Raw genomic sequence first — 21,414 nt, 5'->3', positions numbered from 1 at the left:
AAAATTCAAAAGATCTCTCTCAGCAAAGACAAAAAACAAAGACTGACTTTGACCAAGATTACAGACGATCACTTTCTAACATGAAGCTGTGTCGGCACATTCAGCCCTTGAATTTGAGGGAATTGGTCCTTGAAAGTCCTTGAAAAGTCCTTGCATTTCAACCATGGTGTGCGAAGATAAAAATATATACACACCATGAAAAGAAATATTCATGGTTTATCCAAACGTCTCATGAACGATGTGAATAATCCTTTGTGAAAGTTGCTGAGTCATCAGTCACAGTGAGCCACGCCTCTCATTCACACAGGTGTCGCTCTCACCTCCTCCTCCTCCTCCACCTTCTCTTCCGACCTCACCTGCAGAAAGACACGTCTGTGCAGATACAGCTCAGTGTGTCAGTGTTTTGGCTCAGTAACTCAGCACACCCGATTTTCATTGAATCACAGTTTTTAACGGTGTCTTTTTAAGGCGATGAAGTCCTGAACTGGAGTTACTCAGAGTTATAGAGCTGAGAGTCAGTGTTTCACCCTCCAGTCGCTGCTTTTATTTCAAATCCAAAGCCGCAGAGATGAACAATACATATACCTACGATATATGTATGCAGAGTTCCCTCACCTTGGTGGACATCAAATGCAAGGACCAATTCCCTCAAATTCAAGGGCTGAATGTGCTGACACAGCTTCATGTTAGAAAGTGATTGTGTTTGTAATCTTCGTCAAAGTCCGTCTTTGTCTTTTGTCTTTGTCTTTACAGAGATCTTGGAATGTTCATTTCCAAGTTTGCTCCCTCTTGTCTTAACTTTACTCGCTCATTGTTCTGCACGGAATCTCACGTCAAGCAACGCAGGGCGTGAACCAGCAGGTGGCGTCATAACAAACAAGGGAGACATTTAGCTAAACATCAACTGAACGTCTTTCTTGCAGCACTTTCAATGACTCGTGTCTATTTCGGGCCATTTTCAAAAAAAAATTTCCAATTCGCAAATTTTCCAGGATTTCAAGGCCCTGTGGGAACGCTGTGGACGTACTGTGTGTCCTGTTTTTTACACACACACACACACAGGTCCATGGTCATTGAAAATGCAGATATCTAACAACTGTTATCACAGCTACAGAGTGATGTGTTTGCAGGAAAAAGAAAGAGTGAAAACAGTGGTCTCTTCTCCAGCCTGTGGCTGTGGTTATGAACAGGGCGTAGGAGGCCGTGGACGTTCTGAGGCTGCTGTGTTGTGTTCAGTAAAAGTCGAACCCTCTCATTACAGTAAATGTTAGCAGCAGGCAGACGACGGACTTCCTGCTCAGGGTTAAGGTGCTACTTCCTCTTTAAAAAAGAAGGAAAAATGTTCATTTAAAGTGCGCAGAAAGAGAGTCAAATCAAACATTTACAACTCTGTAGAACTCAAACACAGATCTGCTCACTGTTGTTCAAATAAAGACGACAAGATCAAATTAACCTGACAAACAAAACTGTAGATTTTTCCTGCTGAGACGAGAGAAGTTTCCAGAGCAGGAGGAAATATCATGTCCTCTGGAAACATCATCATCATCATCATCATCATCATCATCATCATCGACTTAACGCAGCTGAAATGACTGATGTCATTAATTTAACGACTGTTCCTTTTCCATCTGACTCAGGATAATAATAATAATAAACCACAATATAGAAATGTAGAAACACAACATAACATTTATTATTATTAGACATTTCACAGAGTTACAAAATAGTTTAAATGAACAACATCATCATCATCACCGCAGACAGAAGCTCCTTCTTCAGTCGTCTTCACTGTGAACTCTTATAAACAAACAGTTCAGAGCAGAATCATGGAAACTTTAAACACTTTAAACACGTTAATAAATGTTTATGACGACTGTTAAAGGTCCAGAGTGGAATTAAACATGAACGTTTAGGTCAGACTTTATTTTTGTCTTCAATTACTCGATCACCTGCATAAACTGCTGTTTTTCATTGTCCCAGAATGACTCATTAAAGACCACCATGTTTTAGTAGAAATCTCCAGTATCTCAGCTGTTTTGACGACTACTGTAAGAGCTGTTCACGTCCATTTAACAACTCAAATTAAACTATAATCTGTGTTGTTGTTGTTTAAAGTGCTGGATTAAAGCAGGTTAAGATTTTCTAACACTGAAAACAACTTTCTAACAGTGTTTGTAACTGTACTTTCTCTAAAATAACCCGGTTAATCCAGACATTAACAGCACAAGTCCGAGCAGCCGAGGCGTGTCGTGATAAGCTGAGTTAACATTGTTCACTCTAGAGACATTTAATTAGTCTTAAAGTTAACAGTCACATTTGTGCTCTTTCAGATGAGCTTCTTTAAAACACTTAAATGAGTGATTCTCCTTCTTTTTACACCAAGAAAACACTGAAATCTCTCAGTTAAAACCATCTTCACTAACATTTAAACACAGAGGTCTGACAGGAGGCAGATTTATCCTCCTCTTCACATATACTTTACACATTAGATTAAGACAGAGGGAGACATCAGGTGACTCTAATTATTATTGTTATTATTATTTTGTTTGTTATTTCTTTCATTTTCTACACACTCCGCTCCACTCATGGATCACAAACCCTGTTTTACACAGAGCTGTTGATTTCTGCACCATCTGCTGATCATGTTATTGACGTTCTTTCACCATAATGACACTAAAATAACACCTTTCTATTCTCTCTCTCTCTCCATGTGATGTTTCCTGTCAGAGATAAATTAGAAGATGAAGCCTTTGAGAGCAGCAGGTGTGAAGCAGGCGTGGCAGAGATGTCCAGAGTGTTTCTAACCTTCTCACTCTGTCCCTCACAGCATGGTCAGCTCAGGCCTCGTACAGTGGCGTAACACTTCCGTCCTTCCACTGGATCAGGATCTCCCCTCGTGTCAGCGTGGGCGTTGCCTGCGGCAGACGCACGGCGTTCTCCGTCAGCGACGCTCTTTCATTGGACACCGGCGACCCAGGGACGCTCCGGTCCGGCCTCACGGCGTAAGACTTCAGCACACACACCACCTTCTTCCTCCTGGAAACGTCCACACACACACACGAGAGGGTGATGGAGGTCAGTCGTTTAAAGATTATCTCTCAGCTTCAGCACCAACACACGGAATGTTTTTAATTTAAGATAAAAAAAAAGGTCACATGAAGTTATTCTCTGATGTAATATAGTGGTGTTTTCATCATTCACACTTCATATAACCACATGAATCTTTAATGGTGAAGTAAAACCATGGTGGTGTTTGGTTTCTCACCGACTGTAGTGGACGTTGACGATGAGAATGATCGTCCCCAGCAGCAGAGCCAGAGAGCTCAGCACCAGCATGGTGATCTTCCACGACATCCCTAAATAAACAACAACGATTTAACGTCGTAAAAAACTTACTTCAAAACAGACACAGTCACCACAAACTGTGAGTCTCATTTTCCATTCTCCTGACGCCATCTAGTGGTGACACAGTGTACAGTCATAATAATACAACATGTTTTCATTCTCCAAACTCACCATAGTCCATACTTAAGAAAACCATTCTGGGATCTGAGGAGGAGGAGTTGGTGTTCTGAGACAAAAGTGTCTCGTCTGTGAAGACACGACTCTGTGGATCCTCGTTTCTGTCCATTCTGTCCTTGACTGGACGTCCAGGGAATAAAGAGACAGGCATTAAATCAGAATAAAGCTTAATCAGTCTAAAATCAGTCTGAAGCTAAAATGTATACACAAACTGAACTGTCTTTTATTTTTATATTCACTTAGTTTTCACACTTCTATGTGTGTGTATTTGTGTTTGCTTTAGAGCAGCAGTGAAGACTTTAAGTGTTTTGTCAAGTTAAGCTAGGTCCTAAGGTCCTGCCTTAGACACACACACACACACACACACACACACACACACACACACACACACACACACACAGTCAATAAGGTCTTAGCTCTCCTGTTGTGAAATCATCAACTCTCTCAGGGCCATCTAGTGGCCACTTTGTGCACTTTCCATCTTTCTGCATCTTTGCAGATTTTGCCTGAAGGAATTTCCCACAGTTCAGATACTGAACCAGGCAACATGACAACAATCAGGATCTGCATCAGTTCCTCCTGTTGTTGCTCAGTAACTCAGGAACATTCAGACCTACGATAACCTCTGAGGTCCTTACGTGGCTCAGCCTCTCTGTGTAGATCAGTGTGATGATGGTGGGATCGATGCTGAGGCTGCTGATGTTTGTCATCTCTCACGCTGCACAGTGTCTGGTTGTCAAGTGAGCGCCACCTGCTGCCCTGTTTGAGAACATGAAGAAACTAACGTGGTTGTTTTGATGCATTTTGAATGATTTGATTTGTCAAATGATCAATTTAAGTGATCACAGAGATTCAATAGTTTATTGTTATTTGATTATTATATATATATGTTTAAGTTAAGCCAGTGTATCCTGATTCTAAGTGGTAAGAAAGTCGCTATATTTACTTGACTTTTAGATTTATTTGATCATTTTAAAATTTAAGTGCAATCGTCGACTTAACTCATGTTAATGTAATAACAAATATTGTTGAGGGCCAGATCAATAAACTCAAATCTGCTCAATATTCATTATATGTCTTCATAAAAAGCAGAAAATTAATAAGAATAAATTATGAGTATGAGTAAAAATGTCAACGTTATTTATTCAATCAAAATGACCCTAAAATCTTAAGACAAAAGTTAACATTTATTCATTCAAAACAAATAAAAACATACAAAAAAAAAACTGGCATAAATAAAAGCTTAGGCTAGCTTTCCAAAAATAGATTTTTGAAGTTTATGAATCGATTCAGAATCATGGATGATTAGAATGGCGATTCCTATGTGAATGGATGATTTCTCCCCTCCCCTAATGCATATCACAGGTAACGTCATTACCTGTTTGTGATCTCGTGACACGAACACCAGAGTGGATTGTGGGGAGGCGCTGAGGTGCAGCCCTCTGCCCGTCACACTGAGCAGACCTTTCTTAGAGCAGGACCACATCTGTCTGCTCTGCTCACTGTCCATGTCCACAGCTGCCTCAGGTTCATCAGTGCAGGGCTGCAGGTGGACGCCTTCATACTCTCCTGCTGGTGCCGTCAGACACTCTCCACTGTGGTGGCTGCTCAGAGCCTGGCTCTCTGGCCTCCACAGCCACTCCTGTGTGGCTGAGTATGGGCTGCATTCCCCTAAGGACACGCGACCTCCCCACGTTCCTTCTTGCACCTGCAGACATTTACCTACCAGCTTGTTCTGAATCTTAAAGCCCAAGGCTGCTGTGGAAAAACAAGGGGGATACGTTATTTAGCTTTAAATGTAATACGGCCACAGTAATACCTTCAGTCACTGCTGGATGTTTTATAATAACCTGCAAAACAAAAAATGGCCTTTGTATTTATTACTTGTATTAATTCTAAGTACATTGTCTATTTTAAATATTAATGATGAGCTAAGATTATATCAAGATACTCCATTATGATATCAAAATAAGGCCATTTGTGACAGAATTTCAAAATAAAAGTTTTCGCGTTGATATAGATTGCACACTAAAACTATTTAACACCTTAATGTTCATATAAAACATAAGAAACACTAAGATCTGATTTTAAATAAGCGTGTTCACAGTGTTTAGGCTTATATTTGTGTTAGTAGGTCACGTGACATCTCCTCCTCTTCAAGCAGACATTTATTGACGGTCCCTAAATCAGAGCCGTTATTATCCGGGTTTAATGTCGGTGATAAAGTATCGTCACAGTATCGTTCTTATTTAAGCTAACTTTGAGCTAATATCCAGCTAAATTAGCTTTAAACAGAGTTTAAAAGTTTGCTGTGTCATCATCATCATCATCACCTTCACCGAATCCCTGAACATGAATTCACGTGCACGTGCACCCCCTTAAAGGCTTGTTACGTATATTTATTTAGACGCATGAATCTATAACGTACTTTTATTTACTTGAACTTTTTAGTCTCTAGGACAGTTTTCACATCGCTAAGCGACTGCGTTTAAAGACGCTAACGACCGTTAACTGACAGAAGAAAAGGTTAACTTTTGCTTTACTTACGTACTTACTTATTTACGTACTTACTTATTTATTTACGTACTTACTTATTTACGCACTTACTTGTGAACATGGCGACAGAGAGCGAGCACACGAGCAGCAGGTGTTTGTTCATGATGACGATGACAGAGATTTTAAAGACTGTGAAACAGCAGCGAGAACAAGTGTAAAGAGGGTGGGAACAAAAAAACTGACGGAACCCCCCTCTGTGTCTCCATCAGAGGGAGCCGGACACCGAACACACACGCACGCACGTACGCACACACATACACACACACACACTCTAGACTCATCGAGTTAAAATCTAAATATCACAGTGTTTCACGGTGTGATTTAAAGCTGTTTTTATGCTCTTTCATATTTGTTTCTGTTGTGGAATAAAAACGACTAAAATAACTAAAGCAACTAAAATAAACAGCTCCCGTTCTATTTTACCCTGGATGTAGTTACTCATTGTTGACGTTCATTGTCACCGTTGTTCAATGTTGTCGTTCATTGGCGTCTTTAGTTGTTGCCGTGTCGCTGTTAGTTGTCATCGTTCATGATCATATTGTTACAGTAGTTGCCTTCGTTCATTGTTGTCGTTCATTGGCGTCTTTAGTTGTTACCGTTTGTTGTCCTTGTCATTCATTGTCATCGTTAGTTGTCATCGTTCATTGTTGTCGTTCATTGGCGTCTTTAGTTGTCACCGTTCGATGTCCTTGTCGTTCATTGTTGTCGTTCGTTGTCATTGTTGTCATCGTTCATTGTTGTCGTTCATTGGCGTCATTAGTTGTTGTCGTTCGTTGTTGTCGTTCATCGTTGTCGTTCATTGTCATTGTTAGTTGTTGCCGTTCATTGTCATCAATCATTGTCGTCGTTAGTTGTCATCGTTCATTATCATATTATAATTATTGGCGTCTTTAGTTGTTGCCATTTGCCATTTTAGTTGTTGCCATTTTCGTCGTTCATTGGCGTCAGAGCCTCTGAAATGAGGTTGTTCCTCATTAAGACCAGGTTTTAATCCCCACCTGAATAACTCAAGTGTTTGTACCAGAAAAGCTCTAATAATGAAACAATGCCATTGTTAAGTCCTCTATTGTTAAGTGGTCTGTTAACACAAACCTCCATCATCTGGAGCACATGTGGAAAAATATATGTGGATCTGAGTCACATTCATGGAGAGAGTGTGTACGAGCACAGTGTGTGTGTAGTTTTGCATATGCAGCTTCTGTCTAACCATTGAAACACACTCTTGTTACCACTATACAGGACCAAATATGTGTTTACTACCAGTGAGCATGGACTCCATGGAGTCCCTGGACTACCAATGAGACTTCAGGCTCATAAATCTGTTCTAGTCTGAATGGGATTACTGTGAGGAATGAGACGGCTTTTAGCACTGAAGAGGTCACGTGATGTTTTTCTCTGTCAGGAGACATGGACTCAAACTGTGTTCTCTCCTGCAGTCATTCCTCAATTTAACAGTGCTTAAATCATGTGTCAAACTCGAGGCCAGGGGGCCAGATGTGGCCTGCCACATCATTTAATGTGGCCCGCGAGTCTTAAAAATCTGTGTTAAAATAGGTCTATGCTGCTTTAAGGCGTGCCTTGACCATGAACTACATTTCCCACAATGCACGGCGATTGCATTACCCGCAAAGTGATGGCATCATTGTTAAAACAATGTTTTGATAATGAGTAGCAGTGCATCCACCGTTCCAGAGGGGGGAGCTGCGCTTCTGAGAGCGGGTGTGCTGATTATGTCACTTCCGGGTACTGGCCAATCACAAGACAGTTGGGAAGGCTCTGCACTGGCTGGCCAATCACAACACAGTCTGTCTTCTGGGGGTGAGATTTATGTCTGAAATATCGCGGCTGGGAAACAGCTTCAGAAAAGAGAATTTCTATCAGCTCGTTTACAGCAACTATAGGTTTTTGACCATAAAAACAAGTTAATGTACAGATAGTTATTGATCAATATGTTACGGAGTAGTTATCTTTATTTTACATTATATTTGGTTACATTTAGTTACATTTATTCTGTATGTTACATCTGACCCTTTGAGGGTAACATGATGCTGATGTGGCCCTGCCTTAAATCATGACTGTGATCAATAACTCTCATATATTATTGGAGACAATAAGAATCAGTCCACTTCACTTTATTTCTGAAACAACACGTCAACATTACATGAAACAACAGTTTATTTAAAGACTAAATATAAAATATGTTAAAGCTACATTATGTAAACAAACAAAACATTAAGGAAAAACAAATGTTCTCCACGCGACATCTTCACACCTTTAAATCCAGACTCATGACTCACACTTTTTTATAGAATCGCCTTTTTTATCGCCTTCATTTCACTTGTTTTTATTGTGTTTTTCTGTTTTTGAATCCTGTCCCGTCAGGTGACCACGAGTGCTTTAAACTGTGCCCCTTAAATCAAACGTATTACTAACCATCCTCCCATGATCTACAGCTATGTGACTCTTCTTATGTTCAGCAGAAACAGCAGCCGTCACTGACACAGCGGCGGCTTCACCTGGCCCCCGTAAAGATGGGTGAAGTTGGCAGGAATGACCACCAGGGGGAGCACCACCTCTGGGTCCCACGCACAACTGATGCCCAAATACACCTGGAAACATTCACATGAGGTCAGGTTATTTTTGATCATTTTGTACCAACATCTGTGCTGTGTGAGCTCTTTGGTTTATGGACACAAAACTCACGATGACCTTTTTGAATCTTAGTTGTAGTAGTATACTTTTTACCAGTACTTTTTACTGTCATAAAACTTCACTTCCTCATTTATCCTGAACACACCGTAAACACATATTTGATAAAACATAGGAGACAAAGTGAAGACAAACCTTGACAAAGTATCGCACAGAGATGAGCTCACAGTTGTCGATGGTGTAGATGGCGTTGTCGGGAACGTCGCTCTGCCACGTGACCGAGGTCCTGTCCGAGCGCGGCGCGACCGGGTTCCCGATCATCCTGTACAGACGCTTGTGCCGGGTTTTCTCGTGGCCTTTGGCGTTGTACACGGTCTGACGGTACAACAGGAACGTGGGCCTCACTGTTTTGGTGGACATGTTGTGGACTGTGGCGACCACGGAAAACTTGTCACCTATGAGAAGAACAACAACAACACAATGACATTAGTTTACATATATATATATATATATACATATATAGCTTCAGTGACTTTACCTGGGGAGCAGACATCTCTGTTGATGACGGCATGCAGTTGGACCACGCCTTCTTTAAAACAAAAACCCAGCGTCTTCTCCACTGAACGAGCCTGAGGACGCTAGGAAAGAAAACACACACATATATATGTATATGTATATGTATATACATATATATATGTATAGTTGCCTCTTGTTGTGCCCAAAAGCAGACAAAAGACCAGGGCAGACTGTGTTTTTTCAGTGGTAGCTCCTAAGCTATGGATTGAGCAAACCCACCCATGTCAAAATGGCCTCCACCCTGAATACTTTTAAAGATGCATTATGTAATAAATCATAAAATCCTCCTAATATGTCACAGAGACTCAGGAATAATGTTCATATAACAAACTGAACTCACCAACAACAACAGTACAGACAAAATATTAGCATTAAAAAATATATTTTGCAGACTGCAAATCATGTTTATGTTTTGAAATCATGTTTTGGCGTCATGTGGCGCCACCTACCGCCGTCTACCAATCATTGCAGTCAGTAGAGTCTCAGCTGCTGAGCAACCACTGGTTGCCAGTTACGTCAAATCCTCCTCGGTATTTTGAATTTGAATGCAGTAACCATTTTTGGTCACATTCTTACATATGGCACCTTTAAATCTCGCCTAAAAACTCATTTGGCTTTTAATACAGCGTGAGATATTTTTATATTTCTAAAAATGTTTTTATTGTATTTGAACTTTCTTTATTTTGACTGTTTTGTATCTGTTGTGCAGCACTTTGGTAACGTTGTTGTTTTAAAATGTGCTTTACAAACAAAGTGGATTGGATTAGTTATTGTGGGAAATAAATTGTTTTCCTGTTCCCGTGAGGGAGGTTTTAGTGTAAGGTTTTCTGTATGTTGTTAAAGATAACAATTAACCAAAAGTCAAGCTGTGAACAAATGATGGGATCGTAAAAGCAGGGGTCGGCATGAGGGGCACAGGATGACATGTGTGGGTCATAAAGAAAGTGGGTTGTCTTGTTGTAACTTGCTTTGATGTGACTGTATATATGTTTGAGCTTTCTGAAGCAACTTGAGAGAACATTTAGACCAGCTTTGGTGACAGTTTCTCTCCTTCATGCATGAAGTAAAGACACGATTTAACCAACACCGATGACTCCAATGAAATTTCTTTCACATTATATATATATATTTTCTTATTTATAAGACTGGATTGATCTGATTGGACACGCCCTACAAACACTCAGTCAACATTTGTCTTACATGCTGTATCTTGTCCTCACGAAAACCCAGTCACACTATTGTCAAACCTGACCTCTGACCTTTCCCTGTGCAGTCATTCTAACACACAACCTGTCACTGTCACTGTTGGATCAGAGAAATAAACTTCATTTTACTTGACTTAATCTCTTAAGCCATTAAGACTGACATCTCGAAGTGACACACGAGTCAATTTCCTCTCTTTCAACACTCTCTTCACTCTCTCACAAACCACCAGCACTTCCTGTTTACAGACACACACACTGATGAGGTTGAGGTTTTACTGATTCTCTCTCATTACACAGAGAAAAACACTTTCATCCTCAGATTATTACTTCCTGTTGTCTGATATGTAAGCATCTATATCTCAATATTTCAGTTTTAATGGCACCTTAAACGTAGCGTGACCATGTTCCACTCACCGTGGCTAACTGTCCATAGTGTCGTAAAGAATTTGACACCAGATTAATTTTGGCTCGTGCCGTGGACGGACGCCGCCAGTTCCTGGACACTTTGGCTACGAGCATGTAGATGATATATCCATGATAACCCAAGAAGGATGACGGCATGTCCCTGTGACACAGAGAGAGAGAGACTGCATCAGGACGCAGTTTATAACACAGTACAAATACTTTGTTACTGTAAGAAAAGTACAACAGTCACATATCTTTACTTTGTTATTTCTTTTTCTATCAATGTTTACTTTCCTCTAACTACGTCGTCACTACCAGATTAAATCAGAAGAAGAAACGTTATATTCTCGATGAGCTGCTTTACACACGCTTCAATGTGGGGTTAAGTGTCTTTGCTCAAGGACACATAAACTAGCAGAACCAGGAATTGAACCCACAGCCTTCCAGCTGAAAGACAACTTGCCCAACTGTAACACTGAGCCACCGTGGCTCGATCCTTAACATTTTTTACTTTTACTTCTAAAATTGAAGTACTCTTTATTTATCAGAAAATGACTTTGATAATTAAGTACAGTAAATGTCATAAAGTTGAACTTATACTATAAAAAAGTGACTTCTACTTCTACTTTTACTGGTCACATACTCGTACTTTATATATTAGACAGGTCGACGGTAGTGTAGATGATGATAGATGATGGATCTTTGACTAATAACTAACATCAGTGATGCATCCAAATCTATACAATGTGGCATATATATATATACACATATATACGTATATATAATATATACTCAGGTCTTCTACCAAGGATAAAACAATATGAAGATTCAAATGAATGCAGTGATTTGTGATTATAATAATGAAGTAATACATGTTTTTGTCTTTTGTCCTTCTCCATCTGCAGAGGATGACCTGATCCTGACTCGACCCTCCCATCTATACTCTATACTTGGGCTTGGAACCAGCAACCCTTCAGTCAAAGTGAGACATGCTAACTTACCTGTGTGGGATTTGAAAGGTAAATTTGAAGCAATGGACTCCTTTGGAAAGTACAGTGCCTACAAAAGAAAGAACGTTTAAAATCCTCAATCAAAGCAGCCACAAAGATATTCAATCAATCAATCTGCCAATCGATCGGTTTATCTGCCGATCGATCAGTTTATCTGCCAATCGATCAGTTTATCTGCCAATCGATCGGTTTATCTGCCAATCGATCAGCCAATCGATCAGTTTATCTGCCAATCGATCAGTTTATCTGCGATCAGTTAATCTGCCAATCGATCAGTTAATCTGCCAATCAATCAGTTTATCTGCAATCAGTTTATCTGCAAATTGATCAGTTTATCTACAGACAGCAGAATATTACTACTGATATAATATTATTATATTTTTACTGAAGTATTTGAAGTATTCCTCCTGTAAGTCAAATAAATCAGTGACAAACTGACAAAACAATGTTAGAAACGATCTATAAATGGTGTAAACACTTGTGACGTCACAATATAAAGATGAAGAAAGTCAAAGTCAGATTATACCTTTGTCGTTTTCCGCCACAAAGTGTTTCTTGAGTTTGAAATAGCGGAGTGACGCGTTGTGAGACGTCTTGGAGAACATCCAGCGCACGCGCGCGTCCCCCGTGACTTTGACGAAGACCGCGTTGACTCTGGTGTCTTTGGACAGAGTGAGGGACACCGTCCCCGTGAGGACGTCCCCCTCAGAGACAATCGTCTCCGCGTTGACGGCTTCACATGTCAGAGACAGACCCTGGATCGGAGACATGATGGTCTCTGTGTCTGTCCTCGTCCTCGCGCACAGAGACGAGAGGTGATGGTGGACATGTGACACGCGCACAGACAGAGTTTGTCAAACCGAACATGAAAGCATCAAAGCATCCGCAACATCAGCAACATCAGCGGGAATCTACGCAACAACATCCACCATTACGCACTTTACGCACTTTACGCGGTGCCAAAGTTAAATGACCTGAGGGCCAATGAGCGTCTCGTGTGGTCATGAATCATGATATCACATCGTAATAATACATTTATTTAAAATGACGTCAATAATAATGTGGTTTAACTATAATTAAAACACTAAACTAGAACATATACCAACTGACATCAAAGGTTCAGCCTTTAAGGGAATTTATACATTTATTATTATGGACAGCATCAAATTAAACAAACATATTTCAATCTTCAGGGTTTTGTCTTTATTTATATTTACTGTATGAAATGCAAGACCTGAGGGAACACAATATCACCGGTCTGTTCATAAGGAAACACAGCTGTAGTTATATATATATACCTATATATGTGTGTATATAAAATTTCTGACATCAGATATCGTAAAAGATCAAATGAACTAGGTTTTTCTTGCAAAGATAAAAACAAAACACTATTAAAACCACAAATATACAAACAAGGCAATAAGAGATGGCAGACGCAACAAGCCTCTGGCGGCCTCTGTTGGTCATATTGGCAAGTGCAAGTGTGGAAACACAAACAAACGGACAGAGCCACTAAAAACAATCCTTCACTCCTACTGTGTGGTGAAGTGTTGATAATCCAGTATAATAAACATCAGTCTGAGATCAAACTCAATCTTCCAGAGTTTGATCGTCTTTAAGGAGTCACAGTGCAGAGACGTGAGGTAAGGGATCAGTTTAGGAGACTAAACTTGAAGAAGGCACGTTCAAAAACACAAATAAAAGCACACACTTCCTCCCTCCTTCAATCAATCGCTGCTTAATACAAACAAACAATGTGGAAGCGGCACGGCTGCATTTCCAGTGAAGTTACCACGGTGATCACTGAAGCCCTTTTTGGATGGGTCTAGTTTTACATGGAGAGGTGAAATAATTATGACCACAGCTTCTCAGTGACTTGTACTTTGGGTAAAACGACCCCAGGCTACGCTAATCCCGCTCGAACAGACCAGCAGTAAATATGTGCATAAATATTCAGCCTTAAAAGTAGTTTTCCGAGGATTTTCAAGCCCAGAGGGAGGAGGCACTGGAACAAACATTCAGTTTCACACAAGGCGGTCAGACAAGTCCGTGGTAAACCTCGCACAAACAAACGCCGTTCAAGAGAAGCCTGAAAGCACTCGTCCAGTTAATGTCAACTTTAACGTACGTATGGGGGATTCTAGTGTTTTGGATGTGAGCAGACAAACATCTCACACCAAAGGTCTCAAACCTACGGTTATCTCAGATTAATAATAATAATAATGATAATCATAACATATTTGATTATATTCATCACATACATGCAATTCAACATCACATTAACGCTCACTTAGAGGTTTGATTAAAGTTCAACCCTCTGCTTTCACATAAACATGGATTTGTTTCAAAGTATACGTCATCGTGCAGTTTAAAAACTATTCTGTGAAATATGGTAGGATTATCTGAAGGTCAAGTTGCTCACCAGTTACCCAGGATCAGCTCCTGAATCTCCTGAACACTCTTGACTCTGACACCGCTGTCATACGCACATGACGACAGAAGGGGGCGGCGTTGCGTAAATCGACCGACTCCTCCCACTTGTGGTAGATTTACTGAGATTTCTTGGAACATAAATATTACACATGTAAAAACTAATCCATTATTACCAAAACCAAGATGACACATTATTATAGAGACTCATGCTCTTATTTTGTATTTGCAGGAGCGTATGGTGGGAACAGGATGTGATATTCTGGAGGAGCTTCGTCCGTCTGAGACAGGAAGTCCATGTTCATGGTTGGTGCAGAAGGCTGCATGTTGTGAGCGGGCGGATCAGTCGAGAACATGGAGTAAGACGGGGGAGGCTGTGGCTTCATCTCTGGGGCGGACGGAGGTGGATGAAACGACGGGACAGAAGGCGGAGGGTGGAGAACATCGACGGAGGACGACGATGATAACGGAGACGCGTAAGGACCGAGCTGCTGGGGCATCGGGTTGTTGTAGCCTCCAGCTGCATGTGGAGGCATCGCAGGGTACAGGACAGGTGGGGGGTACGCAGGTCCTGAAGCTGGATAGGTCTGAAGTCCTGGCTGGAAGGCTGCAGGGTATGGGCCCACAGCTTGGGGAGGGAAGTCGCTGTTAGTCGGGCCTCCAGCAGCTCCAGCTGGATATGGAGCCACAGCTCCACCAGGGTGATAGCCAGAAACAAGGTACTGAGGAATAATGACCACCGGGAAATTGACCTCTGGATCAGACGCTAGACTGATGTCCAGGTAGACCTGAGAAGAAGAAGAAGAAACACAACAGTGTTAACTAGGGCTGTAACGATATTCGTATCGAAATCAAAATCGCGATACTCAGAGCCACAAACCTGTCTCGTGGCGTGAGAAAACAGAATCTCTAAACGCTCTTTCTAACTCCCAGTTATTTTTCCAGTCAGCCACATGATATGAGCTGTTAGTGCTACCAAACTTATTTTTATTAGGGTGTCAAATTATCGTTAATTGTGATTAATAAATTACAGTCATCATTAACGCGTTATGTTTTTTAATCGTTAATCTCTTCTTCACTGATGTCCTCAGTACCAGGGGCAGCGTCAGACGCAGCGACAAAAGCGGCATAAAACCATGTCTAACTTTGACAAACACAGACATGCTGCATACCCACAGAAAGGTCAGAAACTCAGCTAAAAGCTCATATAAACCATTCTTATGTTCACCAAACACAGTTAAAAAACTGATGGATCAAACCTGCAGGAGTGGAAAAAAACCGTTACAGCGCACATGTTTAAAAGCGTCACCGGAGCGTCAGCGTGATTATGTAAACAGCGGAGAATTCACAGATTTTTATCACTCTACGAACAAGATTCACGGATCCAGCCCCAAAATAAGAGCATCAAGACAAGTTACAACTGCTTCTCATGAAGAACTACACTTCCCAGCATGCTTTGGGTACAAATCCCAGTCCCAGTTATGTTCAAATCTGTTCACAGTGTTCCACAATATTTATTATTAAATGTTACATTAATTTGTGTGGGTCAAAAATCGTGATACAAATCGAATCGTGACTTTGTGTATCGTTACAGCCCTAGTGTTAACATCTCTCATGGCAACATTGGAATAACACTAACCCTGGTATTACTCAGGTCCTGTCGTATCCCACTTCACCATCAGTTGGCGCTACAAGTCTGGAATATGATGCGATTGGTGTATGTGCGCGTTAGCATACCAGAGCCTTCAGCCTCTGAACTTCAAACATACCTTGATTGCGTATTCCACTGAGATGATCTCACAGTTCTGTATCGTCAGCATCTGATCGTCAGGAATCTTCATGGCACACGTGACCTCAGCCTCTGTGTGGGATTTGATGCATTTGTAGTCCACCACCTTGAAAACGGTGTAGCTCTCGTGTTTGGTGTTGTTGGTGGCGCGGTACAGCACGGTCCGGAACAGCTTGTATTTGGGCGTCATGTCGCTGGACGAGGAGTTGTTGACTTTTGCAGAAATCATCACAGTTTCACCTGTGAAGTCAACAAAAACAACACGATTTAAAAACAATCCTAGATAGATATTTTAATATGTCCACAGCATTATGTGACCACTATCAACTCAGGTTTGTAAAGCGCTCACTCCCCTGCACCAAAGCCCACAGAGAAAGTCAGTGTTTTTTAGCTCAAAGCATCACAGAAGCTGTGTAACAAGGATGTCAAATACCAAAGTCACAGAATGGTACATTTAAAGTTGCTGGTGTAAAATTGATGATTTTCTCCATGGACTTTGGTGGAGGGGAGTGAGCCATTTACAAACTTCAACTTCCAGACAAAAAAGGTGTGAGAAAAAGTGTCAAACAGTAATTTTACTCCTCTTCGTCTAAATGCTTCACCTCTTTGGCTCGGAGACAGAGAAGTGTTCATGTTGCTGTTACCTGCAGCAGCTTGTTTTCGAACCACAGTTTCATTTTAGGTCAGTGAAATCACCCAGAACGCTTAAAGGGATACTTCACCGATTTGAATGTGGCTTTGTATTGCTAGAATAGCAGTAGTATTTTTTAGAAAATGTGCTTCCCTCCCTCAGTTTTTCCCTGAAAAAATCTGTTTTCCCTTATCCAAATGTGCCCTACTGTGAGTCAAATGACGCGTTTTGCATCACAGTAGGGCACATTTTGAAAATGGAAAACAACTTTTTTTACAACAGTGAAAGATTGAGGGAGGGAAGCACATTTTCTAAAAAATACCTCTGCTATTCTAGCAATACAAAGCCACATTCGTCGTGAGTCAGCTGTGAATCATGTGATTAGAAACAGCTGCTTCTCCTCAGCGTGTCTGTCAGGACAAAGATCTGTACACAAACTGTACAAAAACTCAAAATGACTAAAACTCTTGGGTGTGATGAAACAAAGGAAACAGGTTTTGTTCTGTGAAGTAATACAGACGTGTTTCATAATGCTGACGTGGTCGTGTTTGAAGAGGAACTGTTCTGTACCTGGAGCAAAAGCTCTCTTATTAATGGTGACGTCCATGTGGACGCGTCCTGAAGAGAACAAGCCCATCTCTTTCTTTGTGGATCCAACTTGAGGACTCTGGAATGAAAGAAACAGGACACAAAATGACCTTGGATCCACTTATGTATACCCATATATATATACATATATATATATATAATTAAGACAACAGTCGTGTGCATGTACTCAGGACCTTTAAATATAATCTCTCAGTAGTTGGGATGTAACAATGCAGCGATTGGTATTTATTTGAAATTTGAAATTGAAAAAATAATAATAGTTATGACAAAAATGAAATCAACATGGTATTTCATGTACCTTGGTATTTCCATTGTGGTTTGTGGTTCAGTTTTGACGTTCCACTCACATCTATACAAGCATTTGTGTGTGTGTGTGTACAGTAATGTAGAAATATGTGGTGTTAGTAACCACGTTGCCCAACTTAAACAACGTTTCAAATCACGTTAGTCTGCTCTGAAACGCCCAGAACACAAACACAAAGCCACCTGTGTTTGCTCAGCCATTCTTCTTCTTACTATGTGCTCAGGACTATTTTAACGTCCGATGCCTGCCGACGTGTCGGACCTGAACTTCAAACTCCAAACCTTCATGTCAAATTACGTTTTAACGAATCTGCCTTGTGTTGATTACGTTTGCCTCAATTCTGCATCAACTACTACCTTACACACTAGTGTTGTGCAACTGAATCCAAGATCTTTGAATGAGATTAGGGCAAAGCAGGGCCTGTTAGCAGAAATACAACCAAGTCTGTTCTATACGTTACTGCATTTGTTTACACGAGGAATTTTGTTTGCGATTGTGACCAGGGGGCGGGCCTAACCCTAAACCCTAACCCTGCTGATTGCAGGGTCTCTGCAGGTTTCAACAAGTCAAATTTAAGACTTTTTTAAGACCATAATGAATACAATTTAAGACCCATTTCAAATCCATACTGACAAAAAAGTACAAAAGACATGAAGGAGAATTGGAGCCACAAATCGTTGACCTTGCAATTCGGCTTCACTGTGGGCTTTCATTAAGTTTTCTCCGCTGCTATGCTAAGCTGAAACACACCGTGGCGCGCTCACAGCACACTAGCTAATGGTGCTCGATAAACTCTCCCCGGGAAGCACAGGTGACCTACTTTAGTTCTGTGTTGTAGTTATTGTTGTTATCGCATCCTCAAAAATAGAAACATTTCAAATCGAGACTGAAGCTTATGCACGTTTTAAATAAAAGTAACGTTAATAGATTTTTAAGACCTTTCAAAAACTGCATTTAAGACCTTTTATGAGATTTTAGGAGAATTTAAGACATTTTAAGGCCTTAAATTCAAATGATTGGATTTAAGACTTTTTAAGACCCCGCGGATACCCTGTGATTGACTTCTGAGATTGGGAGAGATCAGCTCAATGGGACGGAAGCAGTGTGCGAAATACCCATTAATAATCGGGGGGTCCCATCTCCCATTTGTTGCGCAATACTGTTTCACCACCCCAGGTGCCACCCTGCAGTATTGGCCATCTTCCCTGTCAGATGTGGGCTTGTGTGGACCTTTTCCACATTGCCATTTGGAAAGCAATTGATTAAAACATTAAAAATACACAATTAGAAATAAAATAATTGACATTTTGTCTGGTTAAAAAGGATAAGAAGGAATGCAAAGTGTATTATGTATGAATATATGTTAAACTGAAATTACAGAAATCTTTAGGAAAAAACATGCTTTCCAATTACACTGTAACATGTTTAGACCCCCCTCAAATTTTCTATTTGAGGCTTTCAGGGGGGCTTGCGTGTTAATCAGGGGGGTCTAACCCCCCCAGACCCCTCTGTATTTCGCACAGTGGACGGAAGTAGTCACAGGCTCAATACTTCCAACAAGTTACTTACTGTTATAATTTGTCAGATTATAAACTTTACACACTTATAATTATTTTGTCAGATGTCGACGGGGAAAACTGGAGTGAGGGAGCGCAAACAAGACTTCAAGATCATTTTTGAATGATTAAATGGATATTTCACTCACTCGGGTTAGTGTTAGTGTTCCAAATCTAATCCCTTATGCTCCACCTATGGTCTGAGACGGGCTCAGCGACGATCATGTGGAGGATAAACTGCAGTAGATGTACGTGTCGATGCATGGTCACATAATATTTACCCACCATCAGCATCTGTAGACTTGACACAGGCTTTGAGGCAAACTTGATCTCTTTGCAGACGCTGTGGTCCATCCTCCAGCTCCTGGACAGCACAGCGTCCAGTCTGTAGATGATGGATCCATGAGCTGCCTTGAAGGATGGAGGCATATCGCTGTGTGTGGGAACAACACAAACAGCAGCTTCGTGTTTATTTACTGTCATTCACACTGTGTAAACTACGACACATGTTTTTATTATACTAACAGTGATGGGATGGTGAATCTGAAGGGGTAGACGTGGCTCCCTCGGGAAATTTCCGTCTCTAAAAAGGGAAGAATGATGGCGTTAGTGGACCAATCACTGCTCAGTGGTAGGGCGAGTTGTGGGTTCAATTCCTGGCTATGCTCGTCTATATGTGTCCAAACGAGTCACTGAGAGAGTTTTAGGAGTAAAATATAGTGGATCAAAAAGGTGAAGACTTACCCGATGAAGACTCCGGGATTAAAAACTCCTTCAGTTTGAAATACCTCCTGTGCGCGTGGTATGTGTGCGTGTGTTCTCCGGACTTTTTGGACCAGCGCACATTAGCGTCTCCTTTAGCTTTAATAAACAGACTCTGCGCTTTCACGTCCTTCGACAGAACCAGGACCACTTTTCCCACGATCGTGTCCCCGGGAGAGAACGTCTCGTGCTCGTTGAGCGCCTCGTAAATGATGGTCATGTTGTCCACAGCAGGCATGTTGACGGTGAACGGAGCGTTAACGGAGCGGTGAGACGTTAACTACAGTGTCGGTGTTTAGTGAATGGAGTAATAGTGGAGTAATGAAGTAATAGTGGATGATTCACCCTCCCTTCTGTCGTCACTTCCGACCCGCCGTGTTGTTCTGAATCTGTGCCGCGAGACAGGAAAAGGGGAACGCCCACATGGAATCAACAGTGAACCGCCATATTGGTCCGGGCAAGACCCGGACTCTCTTAATATCAATGTTGTACAAATACTTCATTACTGTACTTAAGTATAGAATTATATGGAAGCCCGTTTCCGGCAGAGAAAGGGGAGGTATAAAAAGTCGAAATTATGAGATAAAAAGTCATAATTATGAGAGAATAAAGTAGAATTTATGAGATAGAAAGTCATAATTGTGAGATAATAAAGTCGAAATTATGAGATAATAAAGTCGAAATTATGAGATAAAAAGTCATAATTATGAGATAATAAAGTCGAAATTATGAGATATAGTCGAAATTATGAGATAATAAAGTCGAAATTATGAGATAAAAAGTCATAATGTATGAGATAATATAGTCGAAATTATGAGATAAAGTCGAAATTATGAGATAAAAAGTCATAATTATAAGATAAAGTAGAAATTATGAGATAAAATGTCATAATTATGAGACAATAAATTCGAAATTATGAGATAAAAAGTCATAATTATGAGATAAAGTAGAAATTATGAGATAATAAATCATAATGTATGAGATAAAAGAAGTCGAAATTATGAGATAAAGTGCACATGCGCCTTTATTTTACTTTTTTAAAATACTTTTACTTCTAAAACCAAAGTGCACTTTATTTCAGATACTTACGTACAGTAAATGTCATGCACTTTAAGACTTTTACTTTCTGGTAAGACATTTGTACTTTTACTCAAGTATCCCTTAAATAAAATAACAATGTGTTTTTCTGAATTAATAAGACAGTTTTTGTGAGTTTTCATACAAGAAACCACTACATTTCAGGGGAAAGAGTGAGTTTTCATACATACTCTGAATTTTCATACATACTCTGAGTTTTCATACATACTCTGAGTTTTCATACATACTCTGAATTTTCATACACACTCTGAGTTTGCATCCATACTCTGATTTTTCATACATACAAAGTCCGTGACCGGTCTAACCGGACCA

The 21,414-nt window shown here is 40.5% G+C and overlaps 3 protein-coding genes across 3 annotated transcripts; all 3 read right to left on the bottom strand.

Moving 5' to 3' along the window:
- Positions 1-1,717: 1,717 nt before the first annotated feature.
- Positions 1,718-6,226, bottom strand: LOC310939409 (uncharacterized protein). The gene is made up of 6 exons (XM_083904152.1): positions 6,130-6,226; positions 4,901-5,280; positions 4,161-4,281; positions 3,517-3,642; positions 3,266-3,356; positions 1,718-3,036 (listed from the first exon to the last, which is right to left on the bottom strand). The coding sequence occupies exons 1-6, from the start codon at positions 6,179-6,181 to the stop codon at positions 2,838-2,840; spliced, it is 969 nt and encodes a 322-aa protein (XP_083760278.1). The 5' UTR covers positions 6,182-6,226; the 3' UTR covers positions 1,718-2,837.
- A 2,344-nt stretch (positions 6,227-8,570) lies between these two features.
- LOC310939459 (arrestin domain-containing protein 3-like) lies at positions 8,571-12,693 on the bottom strand (the record flags this gene model as incomplete). The annotated part of the gene is made up of 6 exons (XM_083904224.1): positions 8,571-8,687; positions 8,923-9,182; positions 9,266-9,365; positions 10,923-11,073; positions 11,915-11,972; positions 12,450-12,693. 6 exons carry the CDS (start codon positions 12,691-12,693, stop codon positions 8,571-8,573), a joined length of 930 nt encoding a protein of 309 aa, XP_083760350.1.
- A 543-nt stretch (positions 12,694-13,236) lies between these two features.
- On the bottom strand, positions 13,237-20,274 carry LOC310938839 (arrestin domain-containing protein 3-like). Its single transcript, XM_083903464.1, has 6 exons — positions 19,987-20,274; positions 19,768-19,825; positions 19,528-19,675; positions 17,344-17,440; positions 16,123-16,382; positions 13,237-15,141 (listed from the first exon to the last, which is right to left on the bottom strand). The coding sequence occupies exons 1-6, from the start codon at positions 20,240-20,242 to the stop codon at positions 14,569-14,571; spliced, it is 1,392 nt and encodes a 463-aa protein (XP_083759590.1). The 5' UTR covers positions 20,243-20,274; the 3' UTR covers positions 13,237-14,568.
- Positions 20,275-21,414: the final 1,140 nt, after the last annotated feature.

Source organism: Microchirus variegatus (genome assembly GCF_963457635.1).
Source record: "Microchirus variegatus genome assembly, chromosome: 17".
In the NCBI taxonomy this organism is placed as follows: Eukaryota; Metazoa; Chordata; class Actinopteri; order Pleuronectiformes; family Soleidae; genus Microchirus; species Microchirus variegatus.
The sequence above is the reverse complement of the archived record's forward strand: the minus strand, read 5'-3'. Positions and strand labels throughout refer to the sequence as shown.